The 18,235-nt window shown below is 36.2% G+C and overlaps 4 protein-coding genes across 4 annotated transcripts; 2 read left to right on the plus strand and 2 right to left on the minus strand.

Moving 5' to 3' along the window:
• Positions 1 to 1,740: 1,740 nt before the first annotated feature.
• Positions 1,741 to 5,941, minus strand: LOC140767974 (uncharacterized). The gene is made up of 6 exons (XM_073108040.1): positions 5,790 to 5,941; positions 5,082 to 5,150; positions 4,951 to 4,982; positions 4,086 to 4,327; positions 2,216 to 2,452; positions 1,741 to 2,099 (listed from the first exon to the last, which is right to left on the minus strand). Exons 2-6 carry the CDS (start codon positions 5,132 to 5,134, stop codon positions 2,091 to 2,093), a joined length of 573 nt encoding a protein of 190 aa, XP_072964141.1. The 5' UTR covers positions 5,135 to 5,150; positions 5,790 to 5,941; the 3' UTR covers positions 1,741 to 2,090.
• A 1,037-nt stretch (positions 5,942 to 6,978) lies between these two features.
• On the minus strand, positions 6,979 to 12,075 carry LOC140769090 (long chain base biosynthesis protein 2d). Its single transcript, XM_073109650.1, has 12 exons — positions 11,703 to 12,075; positions 11,540 to 11,605; positions 10,839 to 10,927; positions 10,520 to 10,665; positions 10,322 to 10,446; positions 10,128 to 10,221; positions 9,880 to 10,043; positions 9,484 to 9,645; positions 9,272 to 9,398; positions 8,997 to 9,163; positions 7,481 to 7,588; positions 6,979 to 7,376 (listed from the first exon to the last, which is right to left on the minus strand). The coding sequence occupies exons 1-12, from the start codon at positions 11,826 to 11,828 to the stop codon at positions 7,281 to 7,283; spliced, it is 1,470 nt and encodes a 489-aa protein (XP_072965751.1). The 5' UTR covers positions 11,829 to 12,075; the 3' UTR covers positions 6,979 to 7,280.
• Positions 12,076 to 15,477: 3,402 nt separating this feature from the next.
• LOC140769400 (putative disease resistance protein At1g50180) lies at positions 15,478 to 16,848 on the plus strand. Its single transcript, XM_073110109.1, has one exon. It carries the CDS (start codon positions 15,508 to 15,510, stop codon positions 16,846 to 16,848), a length of 1,341 nt encoding a protein of 446 aa, XP_072966210.1. The 5' UTR covers positions 15,478 to 15,507.
• A 170-nt stretch (positions 16,849 to 17,018) lies between these two features.
• Positions 17,019 to 18,155, plus strand: LOC140768359 (putative disease resistance protein At1g59780). The gene has a single exon (XM_073108613.1). It carries the CDS (start codon positions 17,019 to 17,021, stop codon positions 18,153 to 18,155), a length of 1,137 nt encoding a protein of 378 aa, XP_072964714.1.
• Positions 18,156 to 18,235: the final 80 nt, after the last annotated feature.

The raw sequence follows: 18,235 nt of genomic DNA on the forward strand, positions 1-18,235 counted from the left end.
TAGAGATTACTCTTATTATGTTTTTCTTTAGTTTTGTTTTAAGATGCTTACACCTTATGTTTTGCTTTTATCTTCGCTAACACTATTGGCTTAAAAATATGATGAGTTAAATTTTACCTAACAGCTACTACCAATAAAAGAGAGGATATTATTAATATTCTCAAGGAGACAGATTAATTAATGCAGGGTTATCATAGTTATTTCTCGCATATTAACTCAACTCAAACTAAAATTAATAGAAGTAGGCATTTTTGTGCAACTAATATCTCAGATGGATGCTGCAAAAGCTCTCCATATCAAACAATACCATGAAAAGCACCACCATTTTTCTTGCAAACAATCTCCAAAAATTGGAACAATATTTTAGGAGGCAGTTTGGCACAACCTCACACAGTGATTTATTTTGCAAAAACAAGACCCTGAATATTTCTTATGCTCTAATGGTGTCAGCCAAAAACAGTACATGCATGACAGGCTCAATGCTTACAAATTTGGCACTTGCATGCTATATTTCTTTCCCACCTCTTTTGTCTCCAATCTTCTTGTCATCCACCCCACTTTGAATGCCCACAAAGTTCTGATAAAAGTATACCTCCTCTCCAATCTTGTTCCTTTCTCACAGCAATCTTTCCCTAAACCAATAAAAGCAAAGGAAAGAGAGGCATGACAAGATGTTTGAGATCATAGGAGCTTCATGCATTCAGAGCTATAGCTTTTATCAGTAAAACTTCATGCAATTCTGCCAAGGATAGACACATGCCATCACCACATCCAACCACTGGATTTGGGCCTCTCTGCTGTCTTTGTTCTCCCTTGGCACTCCCACAAATTGGTGATGACTCTGGGAGAACATAAAAACCATTGTACATGAGATCTGTCTCTCTATCCCTTTTGCCTTTCTTCCTGCATTGTTTATTGTATGCAAGTGGGGTTGTAGCAGGCTGCAGCCAGTAGTACTTCTGACCACCCTCACATGCCCTTAGATGCCATCCAATAGGGCCAGTGGGTGCATGGGTCATAGCCTTATAGGTACTCTCAAAGGTAAAATAATAATAATAATAATAATAATAATAATAATAATAATAATAATAATAATATAATTGATGGTCGAATTCTATCAGACAGAAATTTGGGGTTCAATTCTCTCCATGGAGAGTGCTACATGTAGATGAAGACTAATCTCTTTGACTATCCTATTAGCATATACATACTCATGATCTAAGCTTTTTTAGGTCTTTCACATTGATGAGAGAATTAACATAGAATGATGAAAGAAACAATCCACTATATCAAATTGCATAGAATGGTGGTCAAATAAGATGTATATTTACAATGTATCATATTTAAAGATGTTTACTTGTGCACTTGCAACCAGTCACACTGCACTTAATTCAAAACATATATCATGCCTTTTTTAAGTCTCCAAGGACTATGAATGTCTATTGGAGACTATGAATGTCTATTGGAAACTAAGAATGTCCATTTCAAGTTGGGTATCAGGCCTGGTACATGCATCCAATAAACTCTGGGGGTGTGCATGAGATTCCACTAAGCTTTACAAGAGAACCATATCATATGTCTGTCAAACCAAAGTGGAATATCTATTTGCAGGTTGTACTTTCACAAGTTTGCTTGACCAGACATAGATGCCTTTTATGCCATGCAAGCAATCAACCCAAGAACAGTTCACTAGTGATTGGACTGCCAATATCTAGTCATATTCAGCATATTCTTCTCTTCTTTCTTGTCCTACTTATGCAACACAGCATCTTTCATATATATATATATATATATGAAATACATATACATATAAGCGTATCAATACACATAAAGACGGCTATGATCTGACAATGATAAAACATACAATAAGACTGGAGGAACAAGAAGTTCTAAGAGAATGAGTTTTAGTTAGATTGAACATATATCATATGGAAATTAAGGACCTAAATGCACTACAAAAATACAAGAGCTTTTGCTAGAATTTGATAACAAAAGAAACTACTAAGTAAGCTCATTGCTAATCAGGTAGAGTTCACTAGCATTTAACAGGTATTCCACATGACTCAATTTCCACAGCCCTCCTCCAGGTACTATGCTTTCTGCAATTTGAGAGATACTCATATCAGATGCAGAAAGAAGTATAAGCAAACAAGAAAAACGTAGTTCCAACTCTTAACTTGCTTTTGGGAGGGAAAGAGAACAAGAAGATACTTACTTGCATAGGAAGATAGAGCTTAAACTCTGGTGGGAGCTCCTCTTCCGAGTAAAGACGGTCAGAGAAGTATATTCTTCTTAGACGGCAGTTTGCATGGACCTGAACACGGAGTGTCTCAACATAATTTGTGCCATAGGCTCTCCTTGTAAAGTCAGCGAGGTTTAATTGAATATTGTTCCACCCATCTTCAAGCCTCAGAGGCATGGTACAGATATATGGCTTTACCCTGGTCACAGCCTGCAAGGAGATTAGATCGTCAAGGCATCCATTTTGATCATCCAATTTCATGAAAACTGCTAACGAAAGGTTTAATTTCATTGGTCTGTCTGCAATGGAATTCTATTTTCACATGATGAAATAAAGACAAGAAGAAAGATTTTTGTCGTGATGAGATGACACTGGTATTGGTATGACACGTGTATACATTAATAAGAGGAAAATATCTCAATTAGAAGGATTCAAAACTTGATGCATCAACACAACATTCTTGAGATTCCATCTAACACCATCCTCACCCTCATATTTGCACGAGTTCTTTTTTAAAACATTCACAAGCCAAAGACAATCTTACCTATAAGAGGACCCAATAGGTTCTTCAAGGAAAAGGAAACAACCACCCAAAGATTTCTGAACTCCAAAAATGACCGAATCACTCTTCTTACTAGAGTCATCAACGAAAAGAGTTCTCCACAAAGCCACAAATTCTAGATCATAACCCCTGATAAAGGAGTCATCATCCAAGGTTCTTCCAATTCTAGTTTGCTCTATGAATCATAGGTGCATAAAAAGCTATATTTAACAAACAAACCATCAGAAAGAAGAGCAATAGTTCCTGCCAACCATCAACCCATCATCTCCTTGGCAGTTGGCACCAACCATACTTATTTAATCAACAAATACCATCATCACTTCTCTAATCCACAGATCATAAAATGCTAGCATATTTAAGGGCAAATGTCACATGAGTTTGATTGTAGCACAATTGCTTACTCGGTTCCTTGTCCTTGTCTACTAGTATTAAGAAAACATACAAACTCTGATATACAGTCTAGGAAAAAGCTACTTGTCTTTTGGCAGGCCTTGTATTGTCACATTGTTCTCCTTCCTAACTGCTCTTACTACGGAAAGTCCAAAATCTTCTTACTTTTTCATTAGATAGAGATTCTTCAATAAATCATCCACATGATATAGATATCTCATAAAGAACAAAACTTAGCCATATGTCTTCTCCCATAATTTTCCTCACAACATGATGAACTCTTATTCATCGTGAATAAACAAAAATGAACAGCTGGCTTTAACTGCACTTTCATGGAGTAATGTAAGTCTGTGAGGTGAAATTAATTTAATGGTAAACAATCTCTGCCGCTATCATTAGGGACATATATCACATATGGTATTGTAATACATTGTCTAATAAGAACCAAAGGATAAGAATAGGAGAGAAGAGATAAAGAGAGAAACAGGGGAATCAAAGAGTCACTAGTACTTTTCATTAGTTTATGAATGTTTTCCCTCTCTAATTCTTTCCTTCTAAACAAAGAATCACAAGAAAAAATAACTAAAGATATGTCAAAATAGATAATGATACTTTGTCCTTAATAAATATAACTGGCAAATACTACTTTCAAGAGTTTTAAGACATTTGCAAACGATTTTATGAAATCAGATCATTGAGTTGATAACTCTGGTGCTTCAAAATTTCATTTTCCAAGGGGGCATATACACCTGACAAATTGATGCACTTGAAACACAATCTTGTTGTCCAAACTTGTCAAGAAATTTTATTTCTAGTATCTATCGTACGAATGGAAGGAGGAAGACAGGAAAAAGAGAACAAATCATAATCCAAATGGTAAAACTTACACACTTGAAAGTTTGATGCTCTGAAACGCCTGCGAACGTTCTTGTCGTCCAACACTTGGATCTCAAAGGTGAAATACTTCTTTAGATTCTTTACAATCATGACCAAAAATGGAAGCTTTATTCCGAGTGTTGCAGCAGAGTCAGCAGGGCATGTTATATATGTTGATTGCACATTTGACCCAACTATTTCAAGTACATTGGACTGGATGTCTTCATCCTGTGGCCGTTTAATCTGCCCATTGACAACTGCAATTTCCAGTAAGTGCTTCAGTCATAGAACACAAGAAAATATCAAAGGAAAATTTGCAGATATCAGTTACAACAAGTGCTAGACATGATGCTGCAGAGGGCCAAAATAATGAAGGTTTGATGATCAGTCAATATTTCTGCACTAATTAAGCTGGTCAAAATAAGCAATGTTTACAGAGAATCTGAATCCATGTATCAATCATATCCTTTCTGAAGTAACCTATCTTCTCATGGAAGGGAAATATGATACCGTGAAGAATCTATGGGAGGTTGGATACAACTTTTAAGATTTATTTCACAGCAAAATCAGTGGCAAGAACAGAACATTCCTATGCATACCTACATTATTAGTACATAATGAATGCAAAAAGAAAAAAAAATGCATATTTAACCTCATATCAAACAATCACAAACAATCATCTAACTGGAAACACAACAGAGAAAAGAAATTAAATACTCTACAAACCAGCCATACTTCTAAGTTCTAACTATTAGGTGCCAAACTCCCAACTTAGCATTTCTACCAAGCTAAACTCAAGGACCAGTAGTCAATCTAATCATAAGTTCTATTCACAGAAACAACCAAAAAAAACAGGAATACAAAGACAAGAATTACTAACCTTCCTTGTCCCATATCTGCAAAGGCTTACTCCTGGAAAAATGAACAAAGAGGATGTAATTTCGATAAACCATATAGCAATTTAATCTCCATTACAATGAAAACAGATGAAAGCACCCAAACGTAACATACCCAAGGCTGTAGAGAATGGATAAGAACCCTGATTGAAATGTATTCTTGAACATATTCCTAAAGCAGCACCTACAAAGATCACCAACGAGACAGGATTGCTAACCAAATTGAAATTGTTTGCGCTAAATATAAAAAAATCTAGAACCCAAATCCACATGCAACCTTACAACCAAGAAAATGCCAAAAAAAAAGTTCACCTACATGAGTCAACATTGATTGATTCTTGATACAGGATTACCAAATACAACAATATAATTCCCTAACCTACAATCATATGTAGACTGATCAACCCTACTAATCAACAAACAAATCACCAAATTTGAACCTGAATCTATAAACTCTAGCTGCATGCATCATACTCGAGACAAAATTTATGAAAAATAAAAACTCATTCATCTAGATTATAATACTGAGAAGAGAACAAACAGAAGAGACCAGAATCTTCCACCTACATGAGTCAAAAAAGTTTCATCATCTTGTTTTAGGATTACGAAAGACCGTCCTATGATTCCCCGAAATACCAACATATTTACCATGACAAAGCGATACAATCGACAGAAGGATTACCCAAAGTTAAACTTGAATCTATAAACTCTATCTAAATGCGTCGTATTCACGTAACAAAATTAAGCAAAATACTCAGCCAATCTTAATTTCTAATACCACAATCGACCAAAAAACATAAAAAAAATAGACTCGCGAGTTAACCTTAATCCCAAGACGGGAGGAAGCGATCCCTCTCGAAATCGAAGAAGTCAATAGCGAAACCCTAATTCGTCACTACTCGCCCAAACCTTTTCAGAGAAATTGGAAGCCTCGCACTTAAAAGCTCGACCGTTAATTAAGCTCCGCTCCTTAAACGAACGGTAGTTGATGGTATCAAAGTAGGTGCTACGGTCTTTTGCCTTTTGTCATTTAAATGTTCTTGAAAGTGTAATAAACAGCAAACAGAGCTTTTTATTGGTAATTAATAATAATTTCACTTAAATCTCCTAAATTACTATTATTTTTCACAAACTTTTTTTAAAATTTTGTATAATTAATTATTTTTCCTTAGTTCAAAAGAATATATATATTAATATTTTTATTATTTGCGAGTAATAAAAATTTAAAAAAATATATAATGAAAACAATGATAGTTCAAAAAATTTATATTGGAACAAGGTACATGAAGTTATAAATGTTTAAGTTTGAAGTATAAAAAAGCTACTGGAGGATAAAATACTTATGTTCTAATGATAGATAGAGTGTTAGTAAATCATCTTTATTATCTTGTTCATCTTTGTTAAGCTTAGAATGGTGCATTCCTTCTATCACTTCTCTATGTATAATAATATTCTTATGATTGCTTCATCCCTATCAATTTTTGCACTTCTATGTCACATATTTTTATTCCATGAGACCATATCTAATAACTATATGATCTTTAAGAGAATTTCACTTTATAATCCCATTAGTAAGAATGGAGTAACACCTATGTTGGTTGCAAACAAGATCTAATAATTTGCCATAATCGTGTAAATATTTCGTATGTTAAACAAATGCATATACACATCAATAGCTCTTGTTTGCAAGCAATGTGACTTTTTGGTGGAATTATCATGCAAATTAATACTCTATAAGGCCTTATTAATCTTTGTTTAGATAATTCAAGATAATTTACGTGGGGACTAGTTTACTAGACCATGAGACAAGGTAGAGAACACAAATACTATGTAGTCGATTAGGTTGATGCTTCCACCATCTAATGACCTTAGAAATTTGATAAAAGGGGCTGCTAAATTGTAAGAGGTGTATAACTGCAAAATATAATGATACAGTCTGGCCTTTTGTGAAAACAGAAAAGGGCAATGTAAGGAAAGAGAGGAAAAGAGAAGAGAAAAGGAATAACTGGATAAGCAAATAAGGTTAATTAAACCATCAACTTGCCATAAACAGCTCATTAACTCGAAAGATTCGGCATTGCCACTCAGGAAATAGCAAGAGGAAAAAGAACAATGAGTATCATCACACCATGTCTAATATATGTACATATATGCTGTAACAGAGATTGAAAGGCTAAATAGTTATCAGAGGAAATAAATCATCTCCTGATAATTGAATTAAGGACCTCATGCCCACCAAATAAACTCGCTAGATCTAAAGAAGACAACAGAAATACAGGACTGGGTGCTTCATTCCTCTATATCAATTAGTACTTCATTCAAGCTTCTTGAGCTTCTCGCTTGCATGGGGCTTCTGTTGTTCAACAGGGAAGTACTTAATCGCGACAAGGTCTCCAACCCTGCTGATGACCTGAATATTGGCCATTTGATATTATTCATAAGGGTGGTAATGAAGGACAATCCATTGAATCAGCTAATGAACGAATAACAAGTTGCTGATAAATATTAAGTTACCTCCAAGCCCTTTATGAGATCCTCCCTGGAGTGGGAAGCAGAGATGCAGATCCGAGCTCTGGCAAGCAGTAGCGGTGTCGCAGGGAATGCAACTGTCACAACAGCAACCTACATGGTTTTGGTAGCATGCCATATCAGTACTTATAGTCTAGCTAATAAACACTGTCCAAGTACATTGAGAAATAAAAATAGTGACAAATTATTAAAAGATGACAGATGACATCATTAATGTCTGGTGCAGGGTATAATGTGTCGCATTTGCCTGTATAACATTGTATATAAATCCTGAAGTATTAGAGCTAATGCTTTGTTAAAGTGATTGGCACGACTTCACACTTGCAAAATGTGAATCTCATCATAGGTAACCAAATATTGGATAATGGTGAAAAGCCACAGGGCTGGCTTCTTCATCAAGAGTCCAAATGTTCTTGAAAGTGTAATAAATACCATAGGAACATAATTCGGATTTTCCAACTTAACAGGTCCCTCCCTACTGCAGCAGAAAATCTGCTGCAGTAACAGAGATTAAGAGAGAGAGAGAGAGAGAGAGAGAGAGAGAGAGAGAGAGAGAGGACGAAAAAAAAGGAGAGGCTAGAGAGAGAGTAGAGAGAGAAATGCGAGATGGGGCAAGCGATAGAGGGGAAAGATAAATAACAACAAACAAACCTGAGGTCGCAAGCATTGAGATCATGGGATCTGCATTAGGTGCCCGCCGCAAGAAACAAAAGGAGGGAGGAAGGAAAGGAGAAAGGAGAGCTAACTCGATATTCACCAAAGTTTTGAGTAAGTTAATCCATTTTTTTAGCTTTTATGTTTCATATGTGAGTCATTAATATTTTCTTATTTTCTTATTATTTTTCTACATTTTAAAAAAAATTCTATATTTTTAAATAATATATAGAATTTTATTTAATTATAAAATAGTATAATCCGATATGGGTGGCCGATGCAATACAATCAATATGTTTCATTTTTTGAATGACCAATCCTAATTTCAGTATTGAGTGTTGGAACTTTGATTCTAATATACAATTTTCCCATTTATTGACTTGTTTCAAAACAATAAGTTTTCGGGGATGTCAAGTACTAGACAAATTATGACTGGATGTAGAATTGTGTTCTGAATATTTTGTGAAACTTGGTTGGCTATCTAGAACTTTTTAGTGTTTATTGGTATTTTGGTGATGTATTTCTGCCATATTGTGACTATTATGGTGTGGGGTTAGTAGATAATCTGTTTTAGGTAATTTCTTCTGAAAATACTTTCACTAAACCAAGCCAAGTAAAAATATGAAGTCATGTCTAGTTATTATTGTGCTTCTAAATTTCAGTAAATTACAACAAAGTATTTTGATAAAACTTAGATGAGTCACGGAAAAAGAAAAATATGGAACAGTTTCAAATGGTCAAACACTAAATAAGTGTTAAGTTGAACATATCATGCATGCTGACCTCCAAGGAAATTTCAACAAAAGACATGTAAGACAAGTAATATTGCTGTGTCTGTCGAACTTACATTTTGTCTCAAACATTCCCTAGAGAAAGCAGGTATTTTAGCAGGATTGTAAAGCATGATAGGCATGACTGGTGAGTCATTGTCTCCAAGAACCTCAAAACCCATCTTCTGAAGTTCTGATCGGAAGAAATTGCTATTTTCACGAATTTGTGCAAGTTTCTTAGCCCCTATTGAGGTGAAATAGACCACATATCAGAAGTCTTCTCAGGAAAGGACAGTGTTGCATTAACTTGGTGAATGAATCTTAGATTTGAATTATGTGAACAATACATCACCTCTATTGGAGCCATCTTCTCCAAGAATAACCTTAATTGCAGAAATAACTTGTTGAACTGCAGGTGGTGACATGGAAGTCGCATAGAGATGCGCCGGACATGCATAATTTAGATATTGAATAATTTCCTGAAAGATGAAGGAAAATTAACTGAATGTTAACATTTATATTCCATCTTCTTAAAAAGTAGAATAGTGGATGAATAAGGAATACCTTTGATGCTGCAATGTAGCCACCACAGGAACCAAATGATTTTGTAAAAGTTCCCATCATAATATCTACATCAGCTGGATCCACTCCTAGGAGCTCACAAACCCCTCTGCCTGTTTTTCCAACTGCTCCAATGCTGTGGGCCTCATCCAAGTATGTATAAACCTATTCCCAAGAACATCTTGTATGAGCTAATGGATTTTCTCCATAGAATTTTTTTGAGATTGATGTTAACTTCCTCAGGAAACTCAAAGTGCCATTGCAATATGATAACCCTTCAATATATGACTCCCAAACAAATAAAAAGGACTAGATGGCAAGCAATAGTTAGTACATAACTACGTAAACATGATAGTTGGAACAAGAGATCAAGAAATTATCATGCCCACACAATCAAACCTTATATTTCTTGCAAACAGTTATAATCTCAGGAAGATTGCAAAGCTCCCCTTCCATGCTGTAGATTCCTTCAACAATAACAATAATCTTTTTCCATGGCCTATGGGTACGAGGTTGTCCCTCTGCGATTTGTTCTCTCAGCACCTCTTCCAAGTGTGATGGATCTACAGATGAAATATGTAGCAATTGAAGTTGTGAACTCTTACAACATCACTGGAGTATTTTACTTCTATGATAACTGAACTTACTATTGTGTTGAAAAACTCGTACTGTCGCCCCTGATCCTCTAGCTCCATTCACTATAGAATTATGGTTCAAAGAGTCACTAATTATCAGCCCACCCTGTATTGATCATGATTTTTGAAATTCAGTAAGCGATAAAGTTAAATTAAAATCAAGCCTAATGAAAACAATTTCATATGACTTCAGCTCTTATACAAACCTTCCCTACGAGAATAGGAATAACAGAAGAGTTTGTCACATAACCCATGCCAAAAACAACAGCAGCAGGCTTTCCAACAAATTGTGCAACTAGCTCCTCCAGCTCAGTGTGCAGTTTAGTTGTGCCTGATATTATTCAGGATTAGCAAAATCTCAAACACTGGCAACATGTATTTCCTTGAGGAAATAAATTTTCTACCTCCATCTACCCGGACACTGCAGGTACTGGGTGAGTATTTCTTCAGAGACTCGATAGCACGAGGTGTGCAGTATTCATCGGCTGCAGCAAAACCAAGGTAATTATACGATCCAAGATTGAGGCACTTGGTTGTGTTCGAGGTCCGACTGCATCAAAGAAATACTCATGTAAGATTGATGACCTGCATGAGAAACTAATAAACTTCACAGGAATTGAAACCCTTATGTAGCAAACAAGTTCATAGTAGGAATGTGCGAGATAATTATACATGTACAAGCCAAATCATTCATTGTATAGAGAAAAGTGGTAGATAACTTACTGGAGTGTCTTGTTATTGTCATTTGAGTGACGCTCCACCACATCAATCCATGCATCTGGTGCACTAGCTATTGGTCGGCCGAAGCAGTCCTGACATTGCAGAAATCTATTAAAGCCAACTAGTAATTCGCAGGTGATTCCTAAAGTTTTATTTTGTTTCTCTATCTTCATTTTGCTGTTCAAAGTACTCTGCAGATAGTGGAATCACATGATAGCACCAAACTTTGTGATCCATACTTCCTAGAACACAACCAGACAAGATAATTCACATCTCCTTCAAATCCCATTTCTTATTTTCAAAGAATTACTTTTATCTGCATGGTAATTTTGCTTCCCATAAATTTCCATCTAACACAAAAATTTGTAACCGCCTTTAGCCGTACACTCTTTTCTATACCCGAATGTAGAATAATCCTCCTAAAGAGCACCAGACTAACCTTTTTCATCGTTTTCTCTTCTACGATTTTAAAGGTGAAAAAAAGAGCAGATACGAATCATCATAGTACATCTCAAACTGCCTTCATAAACAAAAATTTTACAATGCCAGTGCCCATATTTCAACCAACAAAATTGTCCGTGAATCTTCTTCTTGGTCTCTTTTGATTACAGAACCTCAGACGGGAATTTTTTTTCCAATTTTTATCCAGGAAAAGAAGAGAATTGTAAGAACGCCCAACAGAAAAGAATGGATCAAGAACCCACCTGAATCCGGAGATAGAGCCTTCGCGTGTAGAAATCCTCCAGACCCAAACATATCGGCGCGTAACCCTGATTCCCAAATCAACCAAAACCCACCTCAGGAAACCAAAATCCAGCCAACTGCGAGGACAACAAGTACACAAATCTCGAAATCGAGGCGACCCACCTGAAGGTTCTCGGATTTGGACAAGTCGAGGAGCTTCCGGAAGAGATCTCGCAGCTGCCCAAACGCGAAGAGGAGCCCGTAGCTGAAGAGAGTCGTGAGCGCCGTCAGGTATGGTAACCTCACCATCCTCCCCTGGCCACCAGCGACGCCGATCTAGAGAGAGAGAGAGGGAGAATGCGAATTATGTTTCAGAGAAAGGTGGGACCTTTGGGTCTTAATGGCGTCGAGGAGAGGAAGAGAAAGGTTTGAACGTTGGAGGGAGGAAGGGAGAAGGACGGCGGTGCGTTGACCGGAAAAGTAGCCTATCCTTTTCTCCTCCCCTCTTCTTCTCTCTCTCTTCTCTCTCTCTTCTCTCGATCTTATGTTCCAGGAACTTGCGGTGAACAAATGGAATCTATATTTAAGATGTATCATAGATTATTCTTCATTCTTTGTATAAGCATTTTTCAGATAACACCCTAACTATTTCTTTTATTGGACTCCTAAATTTTTATATATTTTTCTCTTTTTTTGACTAACACTTTTCTTTAATCCTAGTATTTTAATAAATTTGTAGATTGAGAATTAATTTAATCATAGTTCGAATAAAGGTAAAATAAAAATTATATCCAAAATATAAAGAAAATACATCGATTACAAAGTTAATAGAATTATCAATCCATCGTCTCCTAGTTTACTACTCAAGATCTCCACTGTCCCACTCTTAGATTAATTAAATATAATAAAAATATAATAAATTTTAATCTAAATATAATTATAAGAAGGTAAAGTGATACAAATAAAATTATAACCTGCAAAACAAATTTAAATATAATCATAGGACTGTAAAATATAATTTCTTTTTAAAACTAAAAAATAGAGATACAATTGAAATGCTTTTCGCTTCAATAAAACTATAGATCTAAGTTCATTATTATTATAAATTTTATGATCTCAAGGGTCATGTCTCTTGATTTATATATATATATATATAAACAAAAGCAAGATTATTTTATGGTGTTTTTTGTAGCTGCAGTTTAATGGAGTAAAATGAATTTAATCTTATTTTCTTATTAGAAATCAATGAGGACTTATACCAGTGGCAACAAATCTTTCGTAAATTGATGACATCTTGGTCTTCTTTATGGAAGAAACAGGGCAAAGTTTATATTTAACACCCTATCTTTTTATTTATTTATGATTTACACTTAATACTTTCAATATTTATAAAAAATCACACTTGGAGGGTTAAAATTTTACACTTTTGGGCAAATGAATTAAATTTTTTTTATCAAGATCAACAAGTTTAATGATGTTAAAAATGATAGAGTGTAAATCATAAATACATAAAAAGATAGGGTGTTAAATATAAATTTGCAAGTCCTCAACGTAAAATATGTCCACCACCAAACCCCACAAAATTTCCTCACACTTCACTACTACTAGGGACAAAATATATTCAAACCTGGAGGAAAACCAATGTGCTCATGGGAGCCCCCACAAGAAACATTGGGCTAAAAATCTGAATACTTACAATTCAATTATTCAATGCCCAAAAATTTCTATCAACCTAACAATAACTTGAAGCCTTGAATGCAGCCCAACCCAACTCTGAATCCCTAATTCCACTTAATAAGGTAACCAATAGCTTGAATGCAGCCCAGCCCAACTCTATCTTCACTTCTCTTTTCTCTCTCTCTCTCTTTAGATCTTACATTCAAGGCAATGTTGAATAATATTTTTTCCTCATTCTTAAGAGTTTAGAGCATTTTTTTGGGGTAACACCCTAACTATTTCTTAAATGTTGTTGGACTCTAAACTTTTGGCTATGTCTATCATTCGATACTCGGTTTAACTTTGGTTGACTTTAATGAAATAACTCTTTCCTTAAGAAAAATAAAAAAAATGGAGCGGATTTTGATTAATAAGGAAATCATATTTTTTATTTATGTTTTACAACCAAACATCAAAAGTAGAGAAATTTCTTTTAAAATGTTTACTTTCTTCCCTTACTTTCTAATAACCAAAGACATCCTTAATTGAAATATTATTAACTTTCACATCTCTAATATGTTCTTGTTTATCCTATGTTGACTATGTTGAAAATTTGCTTGAATCAAGAAAACTGTTCGAAAGGTTGACAGCATTCGAACGACGTTCATTGTAGATTACTGTCATTCTAGATTTATGTGCTAACATTCGAACTATGTTTATTCATTCAAATGAGATGGAGGCAGTTGAGCGACGTTCGAACGTTCGATTAGCTCAAGAGTTTAAAAGGGGCTAGTGTTCGAAAGGTATTCGAACAGATTCCCAATGGTGCACTGATATTCAAACGTTGTCCACCCATTTGAACGGTCTGCAGAATGGGTTACTAGTAGTGCATGAGCGATCGAACGCCCTTCCATTCAAAAGGCCTACAATTTCCTCCTAATTGGAGTTTTATAACAAAATAATCATGGGAAATATTTAAGAGGGATAGCCACTATTAGACTAAGATGGTTTGATGTTTGGAAAACTCTTTGTACTTATATTGAATTAGTGGATGAAAGATTTGCACATAAAATTTTGTGTTTATCTTTCTTTTTTCTGTAATTACTTGTATTTGGAGTTACTAATTCATGGTTAGATTAATTTATAATATTCTCTACTATTAGCATCTTATTTATGATTTTTCCTAATTGTATTGGATTTATTTTTTACTATTTTATTGAGATTGTTACCGTTTGATTGGAGTTTCGCTTTCCGCTACCCTATTTCGCACAATAGACTACTATAAGTTTTGTCCCTAGTAGCGAGGTTGGTTTTGAATTAAGGTTTAGATAGTGGACTTGCAATTTGTATTTAGTATCCTATCTTTGTATGAATTTATAGTTCATAATTTATATTTTCCCAAATTGTGAATTGTACTTATATTTTACAAAATATAAGCAAAACATATCCTACTGTTATATCACTTCACTAAACTCCTAGATTAAGTTAATATTAATTTGAATTCCTCATTCATGGTGGACACCTTATCTGCTCATCCCTTTCCAGCATCAGGAAGGCTAATAGAATCAATCCATCCAAACTGAGTACATATTTAAATTTAATTCAAAATACCAAATGTATATTTTTAACGTCCTTCTCTTAGCTTGCATTTGCGTGGGTCTGGAAAGGAATTACAGATAAGCTTTTTATTCCAATCAGGGTAGTATAATTTAGCCTTTAATAAAGAGAGATGCTTTGCTAACACCTTTGTGTCACTATAATTAAGCCTTTAATAAAGAAAAAAATATGCTTTGCAAGACAAGGAGAGATACTTCGCTTTCCTTGGTGCTTGGGTAAAGCATCTAAACACTAGCTTAATGTTATTGGATCTGATGATTAGAAAAACCGAATCCGATTATGAATCACATCAGTTTATCAAATTCAAATGGATTGCATATTTAGGATTGATTATGAATCGAGATATACGAAAGGAGCCCAAACAGTTAGTTCATATGATTACAACGTATAAATATATGAGAAATTGAAAAGCTTTGCATTTAAAATTAAGTGTTGGTGCTACATTAGCATAGTAGATTTGAATATAAAATCAGTTCACTACCCATTTTTGAATAGGATCCGACTTTTACCTCTTAACGAACCGGGTTAAAAGTCCAATTCAAGTCCCAACCCGGTATGGTTCAACTATCAAGTACAAGGAAGTCATATTTATTTTGGAACACGCTTCCTTAGTTTACTACTGTTTCTCAGAAAGCTGCCAAATTCCCCACCAATTTTCCCATTGAAAGAGCGAGAGAGCGAGAGAGCGAGAGAGAAAGAGAGCCGGGAGGAAGAGATGGCCGAGAGCGCTCTATCTACAGTTCTTGAGAACCTCGTCATCAATCCTATGATCCAAGAAACATGCTTCTTGCGTGGTGTTCGAGAGCAAGTGGAGGACATGAAAGCAGAGCTGAGGCGACTTCAAGCCTTCCTCAAGGATGCAGACACCAAGTGGAGGAATGGAGATAAGAGGGTGAAAAATTGGGTACGTGAGCTACGAGACGTAGCATATGATGCCGACAATGTTGTAGAGATGGCCAACTACATGACCAGGAGGAATAACATGAAGAGAGGCTTCAGGGGAGCCTTATCAAGGTATGCCCATAAATTTAGTGATTTGAAGCAACTTCATGATATTGGTGTAAAGATCGGGGAGATAAATAGAAGGCTTAGCAACATCTTTGATAGCACATCCAAATTTGGTATTGCTAAGATAGACGAAATCGAAATCGGGGAGAATAGCTCCAAGGATGAGACTCTTCCTGCTCGGAGGCTATTCTCTCCTGATTCTGATGATAACGTGGATGTCATAGGCTTTGATAGTTACAGAGACCAAATAGTGGAGCAACTGGTCGATCCGGACAACCAACTACTCACCGTCATCTCCATTGTCGGGATGGGTGGTCTGGGTAAGTCTACTCTTGCCAGGAAAGTTTACAATTCCTCTCAAGTTAAGCAGCATTTTGATATTGTTGCGTGGGTAACAGTTTCTCAGACGTATGAAGTCTCTTATCTGTTGCAAGAAATCATAAGACAGACCACCAAAAAAAATATCGAAGAAATAGATAAAAGAGAAGAAGAAATGAGAAAGACTCTTAGGGAATTGCTAAAGGAGAAAAGATTCTTAATAGTATTTGATGATTTGTGGGAAACTACCACATGGGATAAACTTCAAAATCCTATTAGTGTCTTCGTTGAGGCCAATAAAGGGAGTAGAGTTATATTGACTACTCGTATTTTTGAAGTTGCTAGACATGTGAACCAGAAAAGAGAAATTCATGAGCTAACTCTTTTAGATAGTGAAAAGAGTTGGGAGCTTCTACGCAGCAAAGCCTTCCCATCATATCAAGATGTAAGCGAAAGCACCAAAAATGAGTTAGAGGGTTTGGGGATGGAACTCGCGAAGAAATGTGAAGGCCTACCTCTGGCCCTCGTGGTTTTGGGGGGTTATTTGTCAAGGAACCTCGAGTACCATAAATGGTCAGAATTAGTTGGCAAAATGAATTGGGAAGTCTTGGACAATGAAAATAATGTCAAACGCATATTGGCTCTCAGTTATCATGACTTGCCAGACTATTACTTGAAATCTTGCTTTCTATACATTGCATCTTTTCCAGAGGACTATGAATTCCAGTAATTACGTTAATTCAGCTGTGGATTGCCGAGGGTTTTGTGCCGCATAGACGAGGAGAAGAGTTGGAAGAAACTGCTCGCAGAGTATTGGATGAGCTGGTCCAGAGGTGCTTGGTACAAGTTACTGACAGGAGCATTGCGCATGGATGGATTGATTATATTCGCATCCATGATATGCTACGTGACTGGGCTATCGAAGAGGGAGGAAATGATGGGTTTGTCAAAGTCTGCAACAGCCATAGGGATGTTGAGACGATGAATTCAGATGCAATGCCAGCATGCCGTGTTACTCTCCATAACTTCTTCGAGGACAAACTTGGTGGTGTTGTACCAAATCTGCGGACTCTCCTAGCCTTCAAGTTAGGAGAGATAAAGTTGGCACCATGCCTAGGTGGATTGAGGTTCCTACGTGTGCTCCTTCTAAATGGCTTAAGTGGTATTAAGATTGATAAGGAAATCAAAGAAATGATCCATCTAAGATATCTTGGATTTACAGACTGTGAGGATGTGGAGCTTCCCTCTTCCATGTGGCGCCATCTTCTAAACTTGCATACTCTAGATGCAAGAGGGACAATTATAAGATGTCTTCCGAGTTCTTTTTGGGACATCCCAACATTGAGGAATGTATACTTGGGGAAAGTAGCAGTTATTATTCCACCAAAGCCTAACCAACAAAGAAGCTTACATACTTTGGAAATAACTGAATCATCTTCGTTCAAGTATAATTGGGAAGAAACAATCAAATCATTGATGGTAGGAATGACCACACTCGTCTCGTTGACATTGGATACCGATAAAATCCCTTCGGAGGCATTCTTCAAATTCCCAAATCTTCACGAGCTGACATTTTTCGGACAACTGACCGATCAAAGGAGGCTCTTAGATGTTAACCTTCTCCCACAAAACCTCAGGTTGCTCTCATTGGTATCATCTGAATTGCAAGAAGACCCAATTCCAATACTAGAGAAGCTTCCAAGCCTCATGTTTCTTGACTTGGGGGCAGATGCATATAGTGGGAGGAGCATGTGCTGCTCTTCACACGGGTTCCCTAGGCTGCAAACACTGTCGTTTTGGGGACTCGACTCTGTTGAGGAATGGAAGGTAGAGGTAGGGGCGATGCCCAGGCTCAGTCACTTGGTTCTATGGGACTGCCCCAAGCTGAGGATGGTTCCTGAGGAGGGACTGCAACACCTCACGTCCCTTCAAGTGTTACATTTGTCTAGAATGGATAGCCTATCCATGGACAGTATCAAAAAACTCAAAGAGAATGGATGCGAGGTAATCATGCAGGATGTGCTTGAGAACACATAGAAGAAGCTTAAATCATCACTGTAAGAGCAGTTCATGAAAATGGAAGTTTTACCATATACATAAGATTGTACTTTACAACT

This window comes from Typha angustifolia, chromosome 10 (genome assembly GCF_048772165.1).
Source record: "Typha angustifolia cultivar Huaian chromosome 10, ASM4877216v1, whole genome shotgun sequence".
NCBI lineage: Eukaryota > Viridiplantae > Streptophyta > Magnoliopsida > Poales > Typhaceae > Typha > Typha angustifolia.